Source organism: Nyctereutes procyonoides, unplaced genomic scaffold (genome assembly GCF_905146905.1).
Source record: "Nyctereutes procyonoides isolate TBG_1078 unplaced genomic scaffold, NYPRO_anot_genome, whole genome shotgun sequence".
In the NCBI taxonomy this organism is placed as follows: Eukaryota; Metazoa; Chordata; class Mammalia; order Carnivora; family Canidae; genus Nyctereutes; species Nyctereutes procyonoides.
In genome coordinates, this window is record NW_026575152.1 from 3,494,733 (window position 1) to 3,513,518 (window position 18,786).

Below are 18,786 nucleotides of genomic sequence, written 5' to 3' on the forward strand. Positions count from 1 at the left end.
TTGTATTAAGCCTTAGTATAAATTGCTATAAATCTTTGCCTTATAAGACTCTAGAACCAAAAAAAAAAAAAAATAAGACTCTAGAACCAAAAAACGAAATGTTTTACCCTAACAAATTTTTTTAAACCCCCAATGATTTTTGGTAATGTAAGTAATAGAATTTAATAATATCATTATTTTAGTTTTCAGACTCTTGAAAATCACTTTTATTTAAATCATCATTTTAAAATGATTAGCATTAATGAGCTTTTTATCAATATCAATTATTAATAATGAGCTTCTTATATTCTGAAAAGACCTTTAATTATGTTGCTTAATAAAAATATAAATTACATAAAACCTATTCAACCAAAAATTTTTCTTTTTGAGCTAATATGCATAAACAGATAGTTGTGGCTTTTTTCAAACCCTATAATGTGTCAACCAAAGTGAAACAGGTTTTCAAAGACATTTTATTAAGTATCATTATACAAACCCTAAATCACTCTAAGGACTATTTCATTTATCAAAATTGTACTTCAAGTATGCAAAGTGATATCATTTACATCATGAAGAATTTGGTTAACTCAGTTGATTCAAAAAGTATTCCAGTTTTGGCTTCAAACCAATCTATGTACTTCCTGAAGTAGACTCAGGAGATTAACAGTTTTTAGTATATCTTCTTTTCCTTTAGAATAAACTAATGAAGTACACAGCACCCGTTATTTTATAAAAAAATGAAGTTAATGTTTAAAAACATTTGTTTTTGTTCCCAGGCATATTTGAGCCAAGTCTTTAAATTTTTAAGTCACTCTTTGCTTTTCATCATGATCTCCTACCAAACATTAACTGAGATTGCTACATTACTTATCATTCTTTTAATTAATATTTGGTTTTATTTTTATTGTGAAAGTATTTTAAAATGCAAAAAAACAGAGAAAATATTACAATTAATGCATGAACCTTTCACCCCAAATACCTATTACCCAGCTTTGATAATTTCCAATAATTTTCCAATTTTGTTTCAACTATTCCCTCTTCCATACTTGCTGGTAAAGTAAACCTCATATATCATATTGCTTCAACCACATGACTCTCTCTAAAGTATTCTTTAAAAAAAATATTCAATACCCAACAAAATAAATAATTCTGCAATAATTTAGTCATTTCTCAAATTTCTGCTTGAACCAGAAATATATTTTTACAGTGTTCTAAGTTTTTCAATAAGTATGACAACAAAGATGTCACACTACATTTGCTTCTTTTAATCTACAACAGCCCTTCCCCCTTTTTATCATGCCATTTATTTGTTTAAGAAACCAAACCATTATCCTCTAAAATTCTTCACATTCTATATTTGGTTGCTGGATTCCCTCTCTGCTCAACCCATTATTTCCTATAAAATCAAAATCTAATCAAGATAATTGAACAGAAAAAAATATAATTGAATAGATTTAAGTACTTGTGGGCAGAAGTGGTGGTGCTATGCACTTCTCTAGGCATTGTATTAAGAGAGAAAAACGTCTAGTTGTTACAATTTTAGTTATGTTAGTGACCAGTGGATTTAGGTATTGTCATTCTAATCCAAAATTACAAAGTTCTCCATCAACAACATACCCTTACAACCACGCCATGCATATAAAGACATCTTCATTATCCTTTTAATGATTGCTTAGTATATATACCATTGCATATTTAATAAATATCCTATTGAAGAAGATTCCAGGTGTTTCCAATATTTTGTTATTATAAATATTTTGCAAAGAAGTTATTTGTGCACCTTATTTTGTATATTTCCAGTGTTTTATGATTAACCTTCTAGAAGCTGGATAGTTGAATATAAAAGTAAATGGATGTATAGTTTTGCTAAGTACTGACAAATTTACCTCCACAAGGATGTACATTCTACTACATCAAATTCTTCTAAGATAAATACACATGAACGACAAAATGGTATAATGTATCCATCTGTATAAAAGTGAGAAAAATCTTCCATTTTTAAAAGACTATCAAATCAAATGCATGAAGAATGCTTTAAGAAATGATTATCCTAAATTTGTTTTCAACCAGAAAAAAATTTAACATAGCTTCTTTTGATATTAGCCCACAATACAAAGTAATAAAATATAAACGTTGTAAAATGTAAAACATAAACATTATCTTCTTTTGACAATTTGTAATGTGATATTATCTATAATATAAAAATGCTGCCTAAACAAAAAATCACTATAAAATATTAGAACTGGAAATAACTTTAGAGATTATGTCTAATTCTTAAAAGTTAAAAATATAGACACTAAAATCCAACAGATTGATTTTCTCAAATATATGCTCTACGACCAAGATTTTAAAGTTCCAGTTTAATATTTTTTTGAAAAACAGAGAAAGAGAGTGGCAAGGGGGAAGGCAGAGTGAGAAGAAGAGAATCTTAACCAGACACGACACCTACAGTGGAGCCTGATGCAGGCCTTGACCCACAATCCTGAGATCATGACCAGAGCCAAAATCAAGAGTCAGACACTTAACCAACTGAGCCACCCAGACACCCTAATATTGTTTCCAGTTTAATTTGAAAATGACTATACTAAAGGTGTTATAAGCAAAAGAAAAAACAAAAGGTAAGTAACAGCTTCTCTTTGTACCCAAATATCTAAATAAGAATAAATAATTAATCCCTATAATCTACTTTAATAGGAGTAATTTTGGCATTTAAAGATATGACAGATTCATGCTTTAATATAATTAAGCTATTACAAATATAATGGGCTCCCTTCATAATTCATTTAACAAGAATTTATTTATCTCATGCTGTAACTATGTGTTTATGGGTTTGTATTTGTGGTTATTATTGGCAATTATTAATTTTGAGGACAACCTTATTGCATAAAATTAATCTATGTGTTTTCATTGAAGCAGCTAAGATTTTGAAGAGTAAACCTTGATCTACAAAAACTCCATTCAGTTAAATAACATAAATGAAAAATGGGATTGTAATTGTTTTCTCCCTCAAAAGGAGAAAATATTAACTTTTCCATTAAGTATTAAATTGCAAATTCCTTCCTTGAAGTTTCTTTATAGTTTTTTTTCCTATTTTACAATTCTCTAGCAAATGGATTTATATTTCCATAATAGATTTTAAGATCACCAGAATCATATTTCAAAGGTACCTAGCATGTTATACACAAACTAGAGATGGAAAAGACTGAATGTATCCTATACAATATGAAGTTTATCAATGAAAGCTTAGTGACCAGGATCAGAGTTTTATGACCTGGCGCATGCATTTAACACATACCCGAAGGATGAAGATTCTGTTCCTCTAAAAATTCTAGATCAAGCATTAGATCGTCTTCATCCAGTTCACAAGATCCCAAATTATTCAAAACATCCTGAAGAAAAAGTAAAATCAATAGTTAGAGGTGAGAAACCACTGAGAAATTGAGGAAATATCCACATACAGAGACCATGAAGCAAAAAAAGAACTCAAAATTATAAATGAAAAGTTTTGAATCACTTGACTCTCCCATGGGCTTTAACATTATCTGCCCAATAAAAAATTCCAAGAATTATTATAAAAATCTTAACTCTCACTAAAACGGCTAAAAAGGATACAAAGTTTTTTTTTTTTCCAAATGTACAGAAGTCTGTGAACTAAAACTTCATTTTTTTTTATATTTACCTTTCAGACCTGGACAACATTCTTCTGATACATTTATAGAATTCCCAAATAAATTTTGTATACAGTGCCAACTGTGAGATATTCATTTAGACCATACTTGAAAATGAAAATCCAGTTACCATTTCCCAATCGACTGCTTAATAGGAAGGATGAACAGAAGAATATTAATTAGATTAAAAATTAATTATTGACTTTCATAATGCTATACACATCAGAGGTAGATTACATTATTCTCTTCCCTTCCCTTCTCTTCCTTTCTTTCACAGAGCAAATAGGAAAATAAACCAGAAGGATATATTGAGAAGTCTTAAGGAAAAACAATAAAATGCAGAGGTAGGAATTATTGAGGGAGGAATAAGGTCCTAATTTGTGTATTTGTGTTTATAGATAATGGGGACTATATGTTTTTAAAAAGTATGAACTTAACAGAGACTAGATTGAAATAACAGAAGTACATATTTTGTACAGATGTACATATTGCTACATGTACATAATGCTACATGTAGTAAATGACACTATACTGTAGACCATTTTTCCCACTGATGTGAATGTTATCATAATTTATGTTTAAAGAATTAACTATTCATTAAGGGAAGCCCAATGATATTGTCAAATAGAAAATGAACAGCTTAGTTCTAGAGATTGAAAGTAAGGACACTATGACTTTTAAATACATTATTCTCACTGTAAAAAAGAATTACCCCTTGAGGCAAGATGGCAGGAGAGTAGGGGTCCTCATTTCATCTGGTCTCCCAAATTTAGCTAGGTAACTTTCAAACCATCCTGAATACCTACGAATTCAACTTGGGATGTAAAACAGAACAGCTGTGATTGTTTCTTACAAGGTAGGAGTGTGGAGAAGAGAAATAGAGGGGACATATCAGAAGATAAACTGCAGAGGGAGCCTTAGTAAGCCATCTGCAGCAGGGCAGTTACAGCACTAGGGGCAATACAATTGGATCCTTTGGAAACCTGCTCCTCAGAGTCTTCCCTGCCTGGAAAGTGGTCAGAGGTGAAATAGAGCAAAATTGCAGGAGAAGAGTGTAATATCAATATTCCCAGAGACACTGAAAAAGCATGGGTGCCAAGAGAAAACTCAACTTATTCCATATACCATAAAATGTCCTCAGATCAGTAGACCAATGCCATCCTAGGTCCTGGTAAATGACAGGAATGCAGCAACCCTCCCAAAGCATCTGGCAGAGGCAGAGTGGGTGCACACTCCAGCGGGTGAATGCAGGAGATCCAGCATCAGAGAGAAATGAAAGCTCTCCCTCCACCCAGTGCCAGGAGATCCAGCATCAGAGAGAAATGAAAGCTCTCCCTCCACCCAGTGCCCTTCAAATTGAATGAATCAGTGTCCCCCTGCCTGCCATCAGGAGGATTGGAACCAGTGCGCGCTAAGAGACTGCAGTTTAGTATACACTGGGAGGTCTTGGCTCCTGCACTGGAATCTGGCCATTGCCATTTTTTTTTTCTTTCTCCTTTCACTCTGGAGAGGTGTGGCCTCAAGGGAAAGAGCTTACACTGAGCCCAGCAAACTAGCAAGGGGTGAGGCATCTCTACTCAGGCACAAACACTTGAGAATCAGCACAGCAGGCCCCTCCCCCAGAAGATCAGCTGTTAGAACATAAGAACAGCAAGTTTACTGACCAAGCAAAACTGGGAAGCTCCAGGATAAAGGGAAAATAGTATACAGAACATGAGGCTTTTTCCTTATGATTCATTTATCTTTCAGGTTAAAAATTTCCAATATCCTCTCTTTCTTCCTGACTAATATACAATATTTTATCATATCTTCATTTTTCAGTTTTTTTTTTCCTTTTGGACTTTCATATTTTTACAATTATATGTCATAGATATATTTGGCATTTTTGGCTTCCTTCCAATGTATTCATTTTAATTTTTATAGATATAAAAGTTTGGTGTGTATGTTTTGTTTTATAATTTTTGAATTTAGTACCTTCTAACATATAGACCAAACTACACTCAGAGCCAAGTAGCACAAAGTGTTGATCCACTCCATGAGATTATATTATCTCTTCTTACCATTCCACCCCCTCTTCTGTCTTCTTGATTTTGTTGTTGTTGCTGCTTCCCTATATGTTTTGCTTTTTTATATAAATTTAGAATTTAGTACCTTCCAACACACAGACCAAAATACCCTCAGAAGCAAGAGGATCACTGTCTTGGTTCATTCTATGAGACTATATTCTCGCCGCACCCACAACACTCCCTTCCCACCTTTTTAAAATTTTTACTATTTTTTTTAATTTGACTTTCACATTCATGGTCTCTTTCTCTTTTTACTTTTATTTTCTGGTCACTGATCTACTCAGAATTGTCTAGGGTGTATTTTACTTGGGTCATGGTGGATATTTTTTACTATTCACTCATACAGCCTTTCGGCACTGCACAAAATGACTAGAAGGAAGAATTTTTTTTAGGAAACAAGGGTGCCTTTTTAATTGCAATCAAATATGCCATCTGAAGTCAGCGTGCTCCCCGAGCCCGGCCCAGGGGCCGCGCATGGCCCAGAGCAGACGGTGTGCCTCACCGCGCGTGGGGGCCAGGGCACGGCCTCTGGGCTTATCCCTGCTGTGTCCCTGAGCCACCGTCTCCTCTGCAGGTGGCCCAGCCTCCGGTGCCCAGGACAGGGGAGGAGGGGTGGAGGGGTGGAGGGCGAGGTGTGAGCGCTCACACCTTCGCACACGCATGCAGATTTTCCCAATGTTCGCATTTGTTCTCCTTGGCTAAAATAGTCAGATAGCACTGTGAAGCCACTGCCGGGCCGGCAAGGGCAGCCCAGCGGCACCGCCTAATTCTGTATCCGGAACAGGAAGAGCCGCAGGTTGATGTGATATCATGTGTACAAAAGACTCATTTTAGACCTAAGGACACCTTCAGACTGAAAATGAGGGGATGGAGAACCATGTACCATGCAAACAGTCCTCAAAAGAAATCTGGCGTAGAAATCCTCATGTCAGATAATTAGATTTTAAACCAAAGACTGTTACAAGAGATGAGGAGGGACACTAACATACTTAAAGTGTTTATCCAAAAAGAAGATCTAACAATTATGAATATTTATGCCCCTAATGTGGGAGCAGCCAGTTATATCCACCAATTAATAACCAAAGCAAAGAGACACATAGATAATAATACACTGATAGTAGGAGACTTCAACACTCCACTATTGGCAAAGGACAGATATTCTGCCTTCCTACCTTGTTAGAAGCGCAAACTCTTCTCTCTGGAGCATTCCAGCTGTTCTCTCTTTAAATCTCAGGTCAAATTCATAGGTTTTCAGAATGATTTGAAAGTTACCTAGGTAAGTTGGAGGGGACAGGTGACTTGGGGACCCTACTCCTCTACCATCTTGCCCCGCACCCCAAGGACAGATCTTTAAGGAAGAAAATCACCAAAGGAACAAGGGCTTTGAATGATACACTGGAACAAATGGATTTCAGAGATATATACAGAACATTCCATCCCAATGCAACAGAATACACATTCTTCTCAAGTGTACATGGAACTTTCTCTAGAATAGATCACATACTGGGTCACAAATCAGGTCTCTACTGATACCAAAAGACTGGGATTATTCCTTGCATATTTTCAGACAACAATATTTGAAACTAAAACTCAATCACAAGAAATTTGAAGGAACTCAAACACTTGGCGGTTAAAGAGCATCCTACGAAAAGATAAATAGTTCAACCAGGAAATTAGAGAAGTATTAAAAAGATTCATTCAAACTAATGAAATCAAAGCACAATTCCTCAAAATCTTTTAGATACTGTAAAGCAGTACTAAGAGGGAAATATATCACAATACAAGCCTCCCTCAAAAAATTGGAAAAACCTCAGATGCACAAGCTAAACTTACACATAAAGGAACTGGAGATAGAACAGCAAATAAAGCCTAAACCAAGCAGGATAAGAGAAATAATAAAGATTAGAGAAGAACTCAGTGAAGACCAGAAAAACTGTATAACAGATCAATGAAACCAACAGCTGTTTCTTTGAAAGAATTAATAAGATGCACAAGCCCCTAACCAGATTAGTAAAAAGAAAAAAGGACTAAAATAATAAAATCATGAATGAAAGAGGAGAGATCACATCCATATACCAAGGAAATACAACTATTTTAAAAATGTATTATGAAAAAAAATGTATTATGAGCAACTATACGCCAACAAATTAGGCAATCTGGAAAAAATAGATGCATTCCTCAAAACCTACAAATTACCAAAACTAAAACAGGAAGAAATAGAAAACCTGAACAGACCAATAACCAGTGAAGTAACTGAAGCAGTTACCAAAATCATCCCAAGAAACAAAAGTCTAGCACTAGATGGCTTCTACCAAACATTTATTTTTTTAAAAGATTTTATTTATTGATTGATGAGACACACAGAGAGAGGCAGAGATGTAGGCAGAGGGAGAAGAAGGCTCCAGCAGGGAGCCTGATGTGGGACTCGATCTGTGGTCTCCAAGATCACACCCTGGGCTGAAGGCAGATGCTCAACTGCTGAGCCACCCAGGCATCCCTCTACCAAACATTTAAAGAAAAAATAATACCTCTTCTACTAAGCTGTTTCAAAGAATAAAAATGGAAGGAATATTTCCAAACTTATTCTATGAGGCCAGCATCACCTTGATCTCCAAACCAAAGACCTAACCAAAAAGGAAAATTACATACCAATATCCCTGATGAACATGGATGCAAAAATTCTCACTAAGATACTAGCCAATAGGATTCAACAGTACATTAAGTGGATTATTTACTACAACCAAGTGGGATTGTTCCCTGGTATGAAAAGATGGTTCAACATTCATAAAACAATCAATGTCATAGATTACATAAACAAAAGAAAAGACAGGAACCATATGATCAAATCAACTGATAGAGAGAGAGTATCTGAGAATATGTAGCATCCACTCCTGATTAAAACTCTTCAATGTGTAGGGATAGAGGAAACATATCTCAGTATCATAAAAGCCACCTATGAAAAGCCTACAGCAAATATCATTCTTTTTTTTTTTTTTTCGCAAATATCATTCTCAATGGGGAAAAACTGAGACCTTTTCCCCTAAGGTCAGGAACGTGACAAGAATGCCCACTCTCACCCTGTTAGCCAACAAAGTAGCAGAAGTCCTAGCCTCAGCAATTGGACAACAAAAAAGAAATAAAAGGCGTTCAAATTGGCAAAGAAGAAGTCAAACTCTCCATCTTTGCAGATGACATGATACTGTAGTATTTAGAAAACCCAAAAGACTCTATCCCCTCTATCTATCATGCAGCAATGGGGCATGATACAAAATCAATGCCCAGAAACCAGTGGCATTTCTATACACTAACAATGAGACTGAAGAGAGATTCAGGAATCAATCCCATTTATAACTGCACCCAAAAGCATAAGATACCTAGGAATAAACCTAAGCAAGAGGTAAAGGATTTATACTCTAAAAACTACAGAACAATTATGACAAATTGAGGAAGACACAAAGAGATGGAAAAATATTCCATGGTCATGGATTGGAAGAATTAATATTGTGAAAATGTCTTTGCCACTCAGGGCAATTTACACTTTCAGTGCAATCCAGATCAAAATACCGTGGACTTCCTTCAAAGAGCTGGAACAAATATCCTTATGATTTGTATGGAACCAGCAAAGATCCCGAATAGCCAGAGGAATGCTGAAAAAGAAAACCAAAGCTGCGGGCATCACAATGCTGGATTCAAGCTGTATTACAAAGTTGTGATCATCAAGACAGTGTGGTACTGGCACTAAAACAGACACATAGGTCAATGGAAAAGAACAGATAATCCAGAAATGGATCCTCAACAATATGGTCAACTCATCTTCTACAAAGCAGGAAAGAATATCCACTGGAAAAATGACAGTCTCTTCAATAACTGGTGCTGGGACATGCAGAAAAATGAAACTGGACCATTCTCTTACACCACACACAAAGATAAACTCAAAATGGTTGAAAGGTGTGAATGTGAGACAAGAATCCATCAAAATCTTAGAGGAGAACACTGCCAACAACTCTTTTGAACTAGGCCACAGCAACTTCTTACAAGACACATCTATGAAGGCAAGGGAAACAAAAGCAAAAATGAACTATTGGAACTTTGTGAAGATAAGAAGTTTCTGCCCAGCAGAGGAGATAATCAACAATACTAAAAGACAATCTACAGAATGGGAGAAGATATTTACAACTGACTTATCAGATAAAGGGCTAGTATCCAAGACCTATAAAGAATTTATCAAACTCAACACCCAAGAAACAATCAAGTCAAGGAATGGACAGAGGACATGAACAGAAACTTCACCAAAGAAGACTTACCCAGAGCTAACAAGCACATGAAAAAAATGCTCCACATCACTTGCCATCAGAGAAATACAAATCAAAACCACAATGAGATACCACCTCACACCAGTGAGAATGGAGAAAATTAACAAGACAGGAAACAAGAAATGTTGGCAAACATATGGAGAAAGAGGACCCTCTTGCACTGTTGGTGGGATTGCAAGCTGGGGCAGGCACTCTGGAAAACAGTTCCAAAATTCCTCAAGGAGTTAAAAATAGAGCTGCCCTATGACCCAGCAATTGCACATCTGCATCTTTACCCCAAAGAAACAGATGAAGTGAAACGACAGGGTGCCTGCCCCCCCGCCCAATGTTTATAGCAGCAATGTCCACAATAGGCAAACTGTGAAAGGAACCACAATATCCTTCAACAGATGAATGGATAAAGAAGATTTGATACACATATACCATGGAATATTACTTATCCATCAAAAAGGATAAATACCTACCATTTACTTAGATGTGGATGGAACTGAATGGTATTTTGCCAAGTGAAATAAGTCAATTGGCAAAGGACAATTATCATATAGTTTTACTCATATGTAGAGAATATAAGAAATAGTGAAAGGGATTATAAGGAAAGGAGGAAAATTGAGTGGGAAAAAATTACAGAGGAAGACAAACCATGATAGACTCCTAACCCTGGGAAATAAAGGTTTGCAGAAGGAGAGAATGTGGGGGGATAGGGTAACTGGGTGACGGGCATTAAGGAGGGCACACGATGAGATGAGGACTGAGTGGTATACTATATGTTGGCAAGTTGAATTTAGATAAAATATAAAAAATAGAATCAAATGTCATTAAACTTTAGAATCATGTGATATCTGTGAATAGAGCACAATAGTTTCAAAGGTAAAAAATATCACCAAATCTAAGAGATTTTCTCTACCAATGAAAGTTACAAGTAATCATTATCTCATTGTATTATATTGTAGTATCTGTATTCATCACAAGGTAACTAGTAATTTAAACTATAAAAAAAAATCAATGTTTACTGGCAGTTTTATGATATACTGTGGCAGGAATTGCCTATTGAGAACAAGTTGTGTACTTATATAGCATCAAAAATGTTATAAAATATAGGCAACAAAAGAGAAGCTGCCCTCCTCAAAAGTGCAAAATAGAGTATCAAGCAAGAAAAAAAAAGGATAATTGAATGAATCTGGAAAAGACAGAATTTAGAAAAGGGAGATTTGGTAAAGACACTATTATTAGTGTCTATTAAGTGCTATTCAAATGAGAGAACCTTAATCTGAAAGTCAAGAATATGTTGGTTAAAAAAAGAATGTTTTACAGTGAAAATGTTAACATTGTATCCAACTTAAAATTACTCTACCAATTTTAGTCTTATATTTAACATTTCATTGACTAATATTATATTTTTTCCATCCAAGATTCATATGTTGAAGTCCCAAACCCCAGTCCCTTAGAATATGACACATCTGGAAAGAAGTCCCTTAAGAAATAAATCATGTTTATGTAAAGTTGCATGAGTAGGAGTGCCTGGGTGGCTCAGTCGGTTAAGTGGCTGCCTTCATCTCAGGTCATGATCCCAGGGTCCTGGGATTGAGCCCCACATCAGGCTCCCTGCTCAGTGGGGAGGATGCTTCTCCCTCTCCCTCTGCCTGCTGCTCCCCCTGCTTGTGCTCTCCATCTCTATGTCAATCTTTAAAAAGAAGTTGCATGAATATTGCAGTAAGACTAGAGTTATAAGAAGAGGATTCTAGGACACTGGCAACACAGACAATGATATGAGGACACAGCAAGCAGGCAGCCATTTGTAAGGCAAAGAGAGAGGACTCAGGAAAAATCAAATCTGTCTAAACTCTGATTTTGGACACTCAGCTTCCAGAACTATAAGAAAATAAATTTCTATTGCTTAAGCCACCAACTCTGTGTTATTTTGTTATGGCAGAACCACCAAACTAATACAGTCAACAACATTTAGAAAGCAATGAAGATTGGAACAAAGGAAGAAAGCAAATAAATTAGTGCCTGAAAGATGACTGTCACCTTTTTTTTTTTTTTTTTGCTATGCCCACTAAGGACATATTTTTCATTGTAGGATTCTATGGTTTGTCGCACAGCATTTCCTTCTTCTACTTGAAACCACTCTGTGCAATCTACCTAGCTATGGTACCAGAAGAAGGTACCAGGTTCTTATATAAGCCAAACCCCCTGTCTTTGGTAGATGAGCTAAGATGGGCATTTTTACAAAATTTGCTGATCACAACCCAAATGAGAAACATTTCTTCTTGGTGACAGATATTACAAGATGCAAAATGACATCATCACAGAGGCCTTGGATTTCATTATATAGTTAAGACTAAGTCTATTTGAAAAATAAAAAATGTCATAGTAGCAGGTCTTCTAGTTCCTAATTCTAACAATTCCAGAGGTCCAAAGGCATACATGATCTTTCAAGGATGAATTTTGAATTTTTCCACTAATACATCCAACAAAAGCTTGAAAAATACTTTTTTAAAAAAAAATTTTATTTTTCTAACAAGGAAATATTGAAAAACATTGCCACTAATACTCCTACACTTAATTTAAGGAAGTAACACAAGGAAAATTAAATTAAATTTAAAAAACTTACTGATGTTTCCTTATCATTTGCAAGTGACCCTTGGCATTTGAATTGGGGGGAGGGGTCCATTTAACACCAATCTAGATGAACTGCTCTTATATCTACTAATTCTAATTATTTCCATATCTTGCTCACAAAGCATTTTCCCTTAGTGTAGTGTAATCTCTGAATCTAGTAAAACCTCATAATAAAGGGAGAGAAGATGTAGCAACATAATATGTTACAGAAAAAAATCAATGTGAACTCATAAACCTAAAAATGATATCTTTTCCACATCTCTCCTTAAAAGAGACCAACAGCAGTAACTACTTTTGGCCTCAGCCAGCGCTGATGGGCAATTCAGATACCTGCTGCCCAATATTCACCAACAAAGAAACCCAGGGCTCCTCAGTAATTAAGGAAAGGGTTTAAAAAAAAAAAAAGTTTGTGTCATTCTTTTGTTGCCAGAAAACAAGTTTCATCAAAAAAAAAAAAATCAGAGGCAGTTTTGGAAGACTAAGGAAGCCTAAATGGCTTTTCCTGGCTAATCTCTGACATTTGAACAAGAAAAAGAAAAAGTATGGCTAGATTAAACAGCCTGAGTCTGTTGAAGGCTAAGAGTTCATAATACTCAAATAGAAATGGTGACATGAAGGATATAAAGAGGCTTTCATAACTAGGTGTTATATGTAAGTGATGAATCACTAAATTCTATTGAAACTAATATCTCTATATTTTAACTAACTGTAATTTAAATAAAAATTTGAAACAAAGAAATAAAAAAGGTACTCATATTTAAAAAAACACACATAGGGTTAAATTTCTTTAATTTCTATTGTTTTCAATAAATAGTTTATAGGAGCATTTTGTTTTTCTAATTATATGTATGTTTATAGTAAGATGATATGTATTTCCATCTGTGTAAGGAGATAGCTGTAAATATCAAAGTAGCAGCACTGAAAGTAATTCTGTACCATGAACAGAAAATATTGATCAGCACTGATGGTTGCACATAATAACCAAGTGGAAAAGGAGTTCAGGGGATCCCTGGGTGGCACAGCGGTTTGGCGCCTGCCTTTGGCCCAGGGCGCGATCCTGGAGACCCGGGATCGAATCCCACGTCGGGCTCCCGGTGCATGGAGCCTGCTTCTCCCTCTGCCTGTGTCTCTGCCTCTCTCTCCCTCTCTGTGACTATCATAAATAAATAAAATTAAAAAAAAAACATATTAAAAAAAAAAAGGAAAAGGAGTTCAGCAGTTAATTAACACTAATGATCATATCCCATATCTAACAGGGCACAACTGTGTGTTTCAAACATTTGATAAATTAGTGGAATATCTAGAAGTGGTAACTAAGCAGAAATAGTCTCTCATCCCCTAGAAGATAAAAAAGTTAGATAGCTCTACATAATAAAGATATAATAATGAAAGTTCAAGAGTTTTTAATAACATTCATACACCAGACCTATATATCATAATAACAGGGAAACTGTTTTGTAACACAAGAAATTTGGACTTAGAAAAAAATAATTATTTTGTGAGGAAACACCAGTACTGCACAAAATTAAAAGCTAGGCTTGAACTTAAATAAATAAGTATAGGCATAAGGGCATATAATAAGTAGATTTTAATTGCAAAAACAAAGTCTAACCTGATGGCCAGTATCCCCAGTTTGAATTATCTATGAATGTATAGCAAATTCCAATAACTAGACAAAGAAATTTCTTTTCTTTTATTTTTTTTTATTTTTTTATTTTTTTTTATTATTATTTATTTACGATAGTCACAGAGAGAGAGAGCGAGAGAGGCAGAGACACAGGCAGAGGGAGAAGCAGGCTCCATGCACCGGGAGCCTGACGTGGGATTCGATCCCGGGTCTCCAGGATCGCGCCCTGAGCCAAAGGCAGGCGCCAAACCGCTGCGCCACCCAGGGATCCCGACAAAGAAATTTCTAATTAAAACCTGGGTTGTGCAAGTTTAAGAGATGAGTTCTTCTTTTAATGTTAGCATGGTTACTAAATCTTGGGAAAGTCTCAGATATCTTTGAAATAGTCTGTTTTGAAATCCTAGGGAAATATGAAAATTTCCATGTCAGCAAAGTATAAGAATAAAAAAGATGAAAAGAAATGTAAATTCCTAGTAGCAATAAACATATGATAGGTTTTGGGATTATTGTAATATGTATATTTTTCTTTAAAAGCATTTAAGATAAGTTGTCATGTTAGATTTGGTATTTTAATAGTACTTTAGGAAGAATTTGATTATATAAAATTGGAACCAATGTTTAAGGGTCATGGAAAATTTAATTTAATCCATATTCTAATTTATTGGTACGTAACATTTATGTGGATATTGAAAAGAGCTGATTGTTTAATTATAATGAACTATTTACCAAATTCATAGTATTAATAAATTGGATATTAAATCAAACACAATTACCACTAAGTATTCTCTAAATAGACATTTAAACTAACAGTAACACTGATTACTCATGTAATCTCCCAAATGACTTGGATTCATTAAAAGTAAACTAAAAAGTTATTAATGTAGTAATTAAAAAATTAATATTCTAAACCCTAGGGATTTAACAATGAACCTAACAGACCATGTTTTCTTTCTTCATAGACCTTATAGATAACTGTATTCTAGTAAAGAAGTACCATTTTTTTATGTTTTTTAATAAATCATTCTCCTGTAACTGGTTACTGGAAGCAATTCTACAAAGCCTTCTTGCTACTAGCTGAAATAATAAAATTGAATTTCTGAAGCTACTAAGTTGAAAAACCAAGGTCTGATCACTCCCTTAATATGTAACCATTCCACAAAACCCATTCTAAAATATCCCTTTAGCATTAAAGATAATAATTATGATCCTGCTAAAAATAAAGGAAGCTGAGACATGTCACGATATAAAGAAGCACTGCTGAAAAAAGAAAGAATTCCATCAAAGGAGATTATTAAATTATAAAACATTTTTTAAATGTAACATCATAAAGATGTTATTAATTGCATATTTATACTGCTATATTTTAGTCAAAGGATTATCCTTATCTAAAGGGCAACATATGGCATCGTGGTATGGACTTACATAGTTGTTTATGAGATATGTCATTGACATACTAGAAATCCTCTGATCATTACTTGATCTAAAAGTGAAGAGATAACTATTCAAATTAATAAGGGGTAGTCAATCTAGTCTGAATTCTTCTTTTAGTCATTCTACATTATAATCAGGAGCTGCTAGGATACACATATCATTCTCCAATATTCTAACCATAGGAGTTTCCACAGAATAACCCCAAATAATTTCTTGAAAATATTATTTTATTATCAAAAATGTATGATGTAGCTATTATAGAAGACCCTCAAACTTTCCTGTGTGAACACAAAAGTGTATTCTGAGATTTGCCTTACAATTAATTATATTTGCCTTTATTAGTAAAACTGATTAGGTCAACTACTTTGACAAATGTCTTTTAAAAAGTCATATTATCCCAAAAAGATAAATCACAAATTATAAAAATGAGAAGTGTGAAAGTGGCAAGGTACACATATCATCAAAAACAGGTATCAGAATAGGCTGGGTACATATAATTGAATAAGAGTTGAGCATCTAGAGACACCTGGGTGGCTCAGTGGTTGTGCATCAGCCTTCAGCTCAGGTTGTGATCCAGGGGTCCTGGGATCACATCCCACATCAGGCTCCTTGGAGGGAACCTGCTTCTCCTTCTGCCTATATCTCTGCCTCTCTGCATCTCTCATGAATAAATAAATAAAATCTTTAAAAAAAAGTAGAGCATCTGTATATGCACACCTATATATTCAATGTGAAAAGAAAATGCACCAATACATGAGTATATTTTAATATGATTTTACTGTTATTTTTTAGAAAGAGAAATTAGCACAATGATATTTTATAACTACTTCTCTGAGAATAGTTATTTGATTTTGATTTTCTGATTTGTAAAGAAGCATAATCATTGTAATAGAATTACCTTCACCCTTCACATGGCAGGTATGAAATATTTCCAAACACCGCTTACTCTTTGCTAGGTACTGATTTACTGTACTGATTTAGGTAGCTCAAAATATACTTTTAATAAATATTTTCAAAAATATTTCTCAATTCTATTACCCTTTATTGATAAGACTTCCCACAAGTACAAAAACACACATTTTGCAAATATGAATGGTGATCTTATGTTATTCACTAAAATATTACATTATAATTATAAATATGTACAAAAGAGAATATTGTGTTTTAATTATCATGTGTCTCCTGATGGTGGGACTGCAAACTGGTGCAGCCAGTTTCGAAAACAGTATGGAGGTTCCTTTAAAAGTTGGAAGTAGAGCTACCCTACAACCTGGCAACTACACTCCTAATTATTTACCCCAAAGATACAAATGTAGTGATCCAAAGGAGGACCTAGACCCAAATGTTCATAGAAGTAAAGTGCAAAATAGCCAAACTGTGGAAAGAACTGAGATGTCCATCAACAGATGAATGGGTAAAGATGAGGTGCTACATGCATACAATGGAATACTACTCAGCTGTCCAAAAAAATGAAATCTTGCCATTTGCAATATTGTGGATGGAACTAGAGGGTATTATGCTAAGTGAAACAAGCCAGTCAGAGAAAGACAATTATCATATGATCTCACTCATATGTTGAATTTAAGAAACAAAACAGGATCATAGTGGAAAGGAGAGAAAAATAAAACAAGATGAAATCAGAGAAGGAGACAAATTAAAAGACTCTTAATCATAGGAAACAAACTAAGGGTTGTTGGAAGAGAAGAGGGCAGAGGGATGAGGTAACTGGGTGATAGATGTTAAGGAAGGCATGTGATATAATGAGCAATGAATATTATATAAGACTGATGAATCACTAAACTCTAACTCTGAAGCTAATAATACACTATATGTTAATTAATTGAATTTAAATTTAAAAAATTATCATGTGTCTCTTTATATTTAAATATGAAATACTCAGCAAAATAAGATTCCTACAGCCATGCCCAGAGATGCTAATTTATCCCTTGATACTAATAAAAGGTAAAAAATTCTGCAAGTATTAAAACAAGGAAACAAATATCACACTATAATATTTCATATTTCATTATTTTTTAGGAAAGTTAACATTTATATGAATTCAACTAACCACAAATTTTATGGATCTGAAACCAATATCTGAATTCACGTAATATTTAAACTCGGAACATTTTAATTTTAATCTGCACAAGGAAATATAGTTAATTTTATTATTAAGTAATGAAAATAGGAAACTAGGAAGTGTGAAATATTGCATAATTAACAAATTTAATAAGTAAAAATTAAAATGTAACAATTGCTGTTAGTTTAAAAATGCATATTTTCACAAACAGTAAGCTGATGGTTGTCCGAGGAACAGGGGTAGGAGGATGGGCAAAATGGGTGAAGCGGAGTGGGAGATAGATTTCCAGTTACAGAGTGGATAAGTCACAGGAATAAAAGGCATAGCATAGGGAATATAGTCAATGGTATTGTAATAGCTTTGTATGCTGATGGATAGTGGTGACGCTTGTGGTGAGAGCAGCATAAAGCATAGAGAATTTGAATCACTATGTTTTACACCTGAAACTAACATAATATTGTGTGTCAGCTACACTCAATTGAAAAATTAAAAATTAAAAAATGTACAAAGCATATTTTTTCTTAGCATCATTTAATATAAAAAATGGTATCTATTTTCATGACAAAGTAGAACCAAACGTCACAGATGCCATCTCCTTGATTCTAAACCTGACTGTTTATAAAATGAGTAACTGGCTGGTGATGAACATGGCAATGTGAAAAAGAATGATAGAACAATTAGAGTATTTGAAATCCTAATATTTAAAAATACTGCTTACAGAGAGAGATCATTATTTCTAGTCTTCATTCTTATTTATGTACAAGGGTACACAATTGAGCATTCCAAAGTCATGACATATATTCTATCATCTATTAATTGGTGTCCCTTTCAACTTTTTGCCAAGAATCATAACAATCCTTCAATTTTCACTACACACTTCTCCAGCATTATCCTCATGAAAGTATTAATTTGTATATATTCCCTCATTATCCAACATACAAAAAGATATCAATAGTATGGGTTTACAAAATAAATAGTAATTACTGTCATTCAAAATCAC

The 18,786-nt window shown here is 34.3% G+C and overlaps 1 protein-coding gene across 3 annotated transcripts in view; it reads right to left on the reverse strand.

Annotated features, from left to right (window-relative positions):
• The window catches only part of CCSER1 (coiled-coil serine rich protein 1), a 756,597-nt gene that overhangs the window by 482,186 nt on the left and 255,625 nt on the right, over window positions 1-18,786 (reverse strand). For all 3 annotated transcript variants that reach the window (XM_055313237.1, XM_055313238.1, XM_055313239.1), the window contains exon 4: window positions 3,275-3,368. In XM_055313237.1, the coding sequence (XP_055169212.1) occupies window positions 3,275-3,368 (94 nt within the window). The remainder of the gene's footprint in view (window positions 1-3,274; window positions 3,369-18,786) is intronic.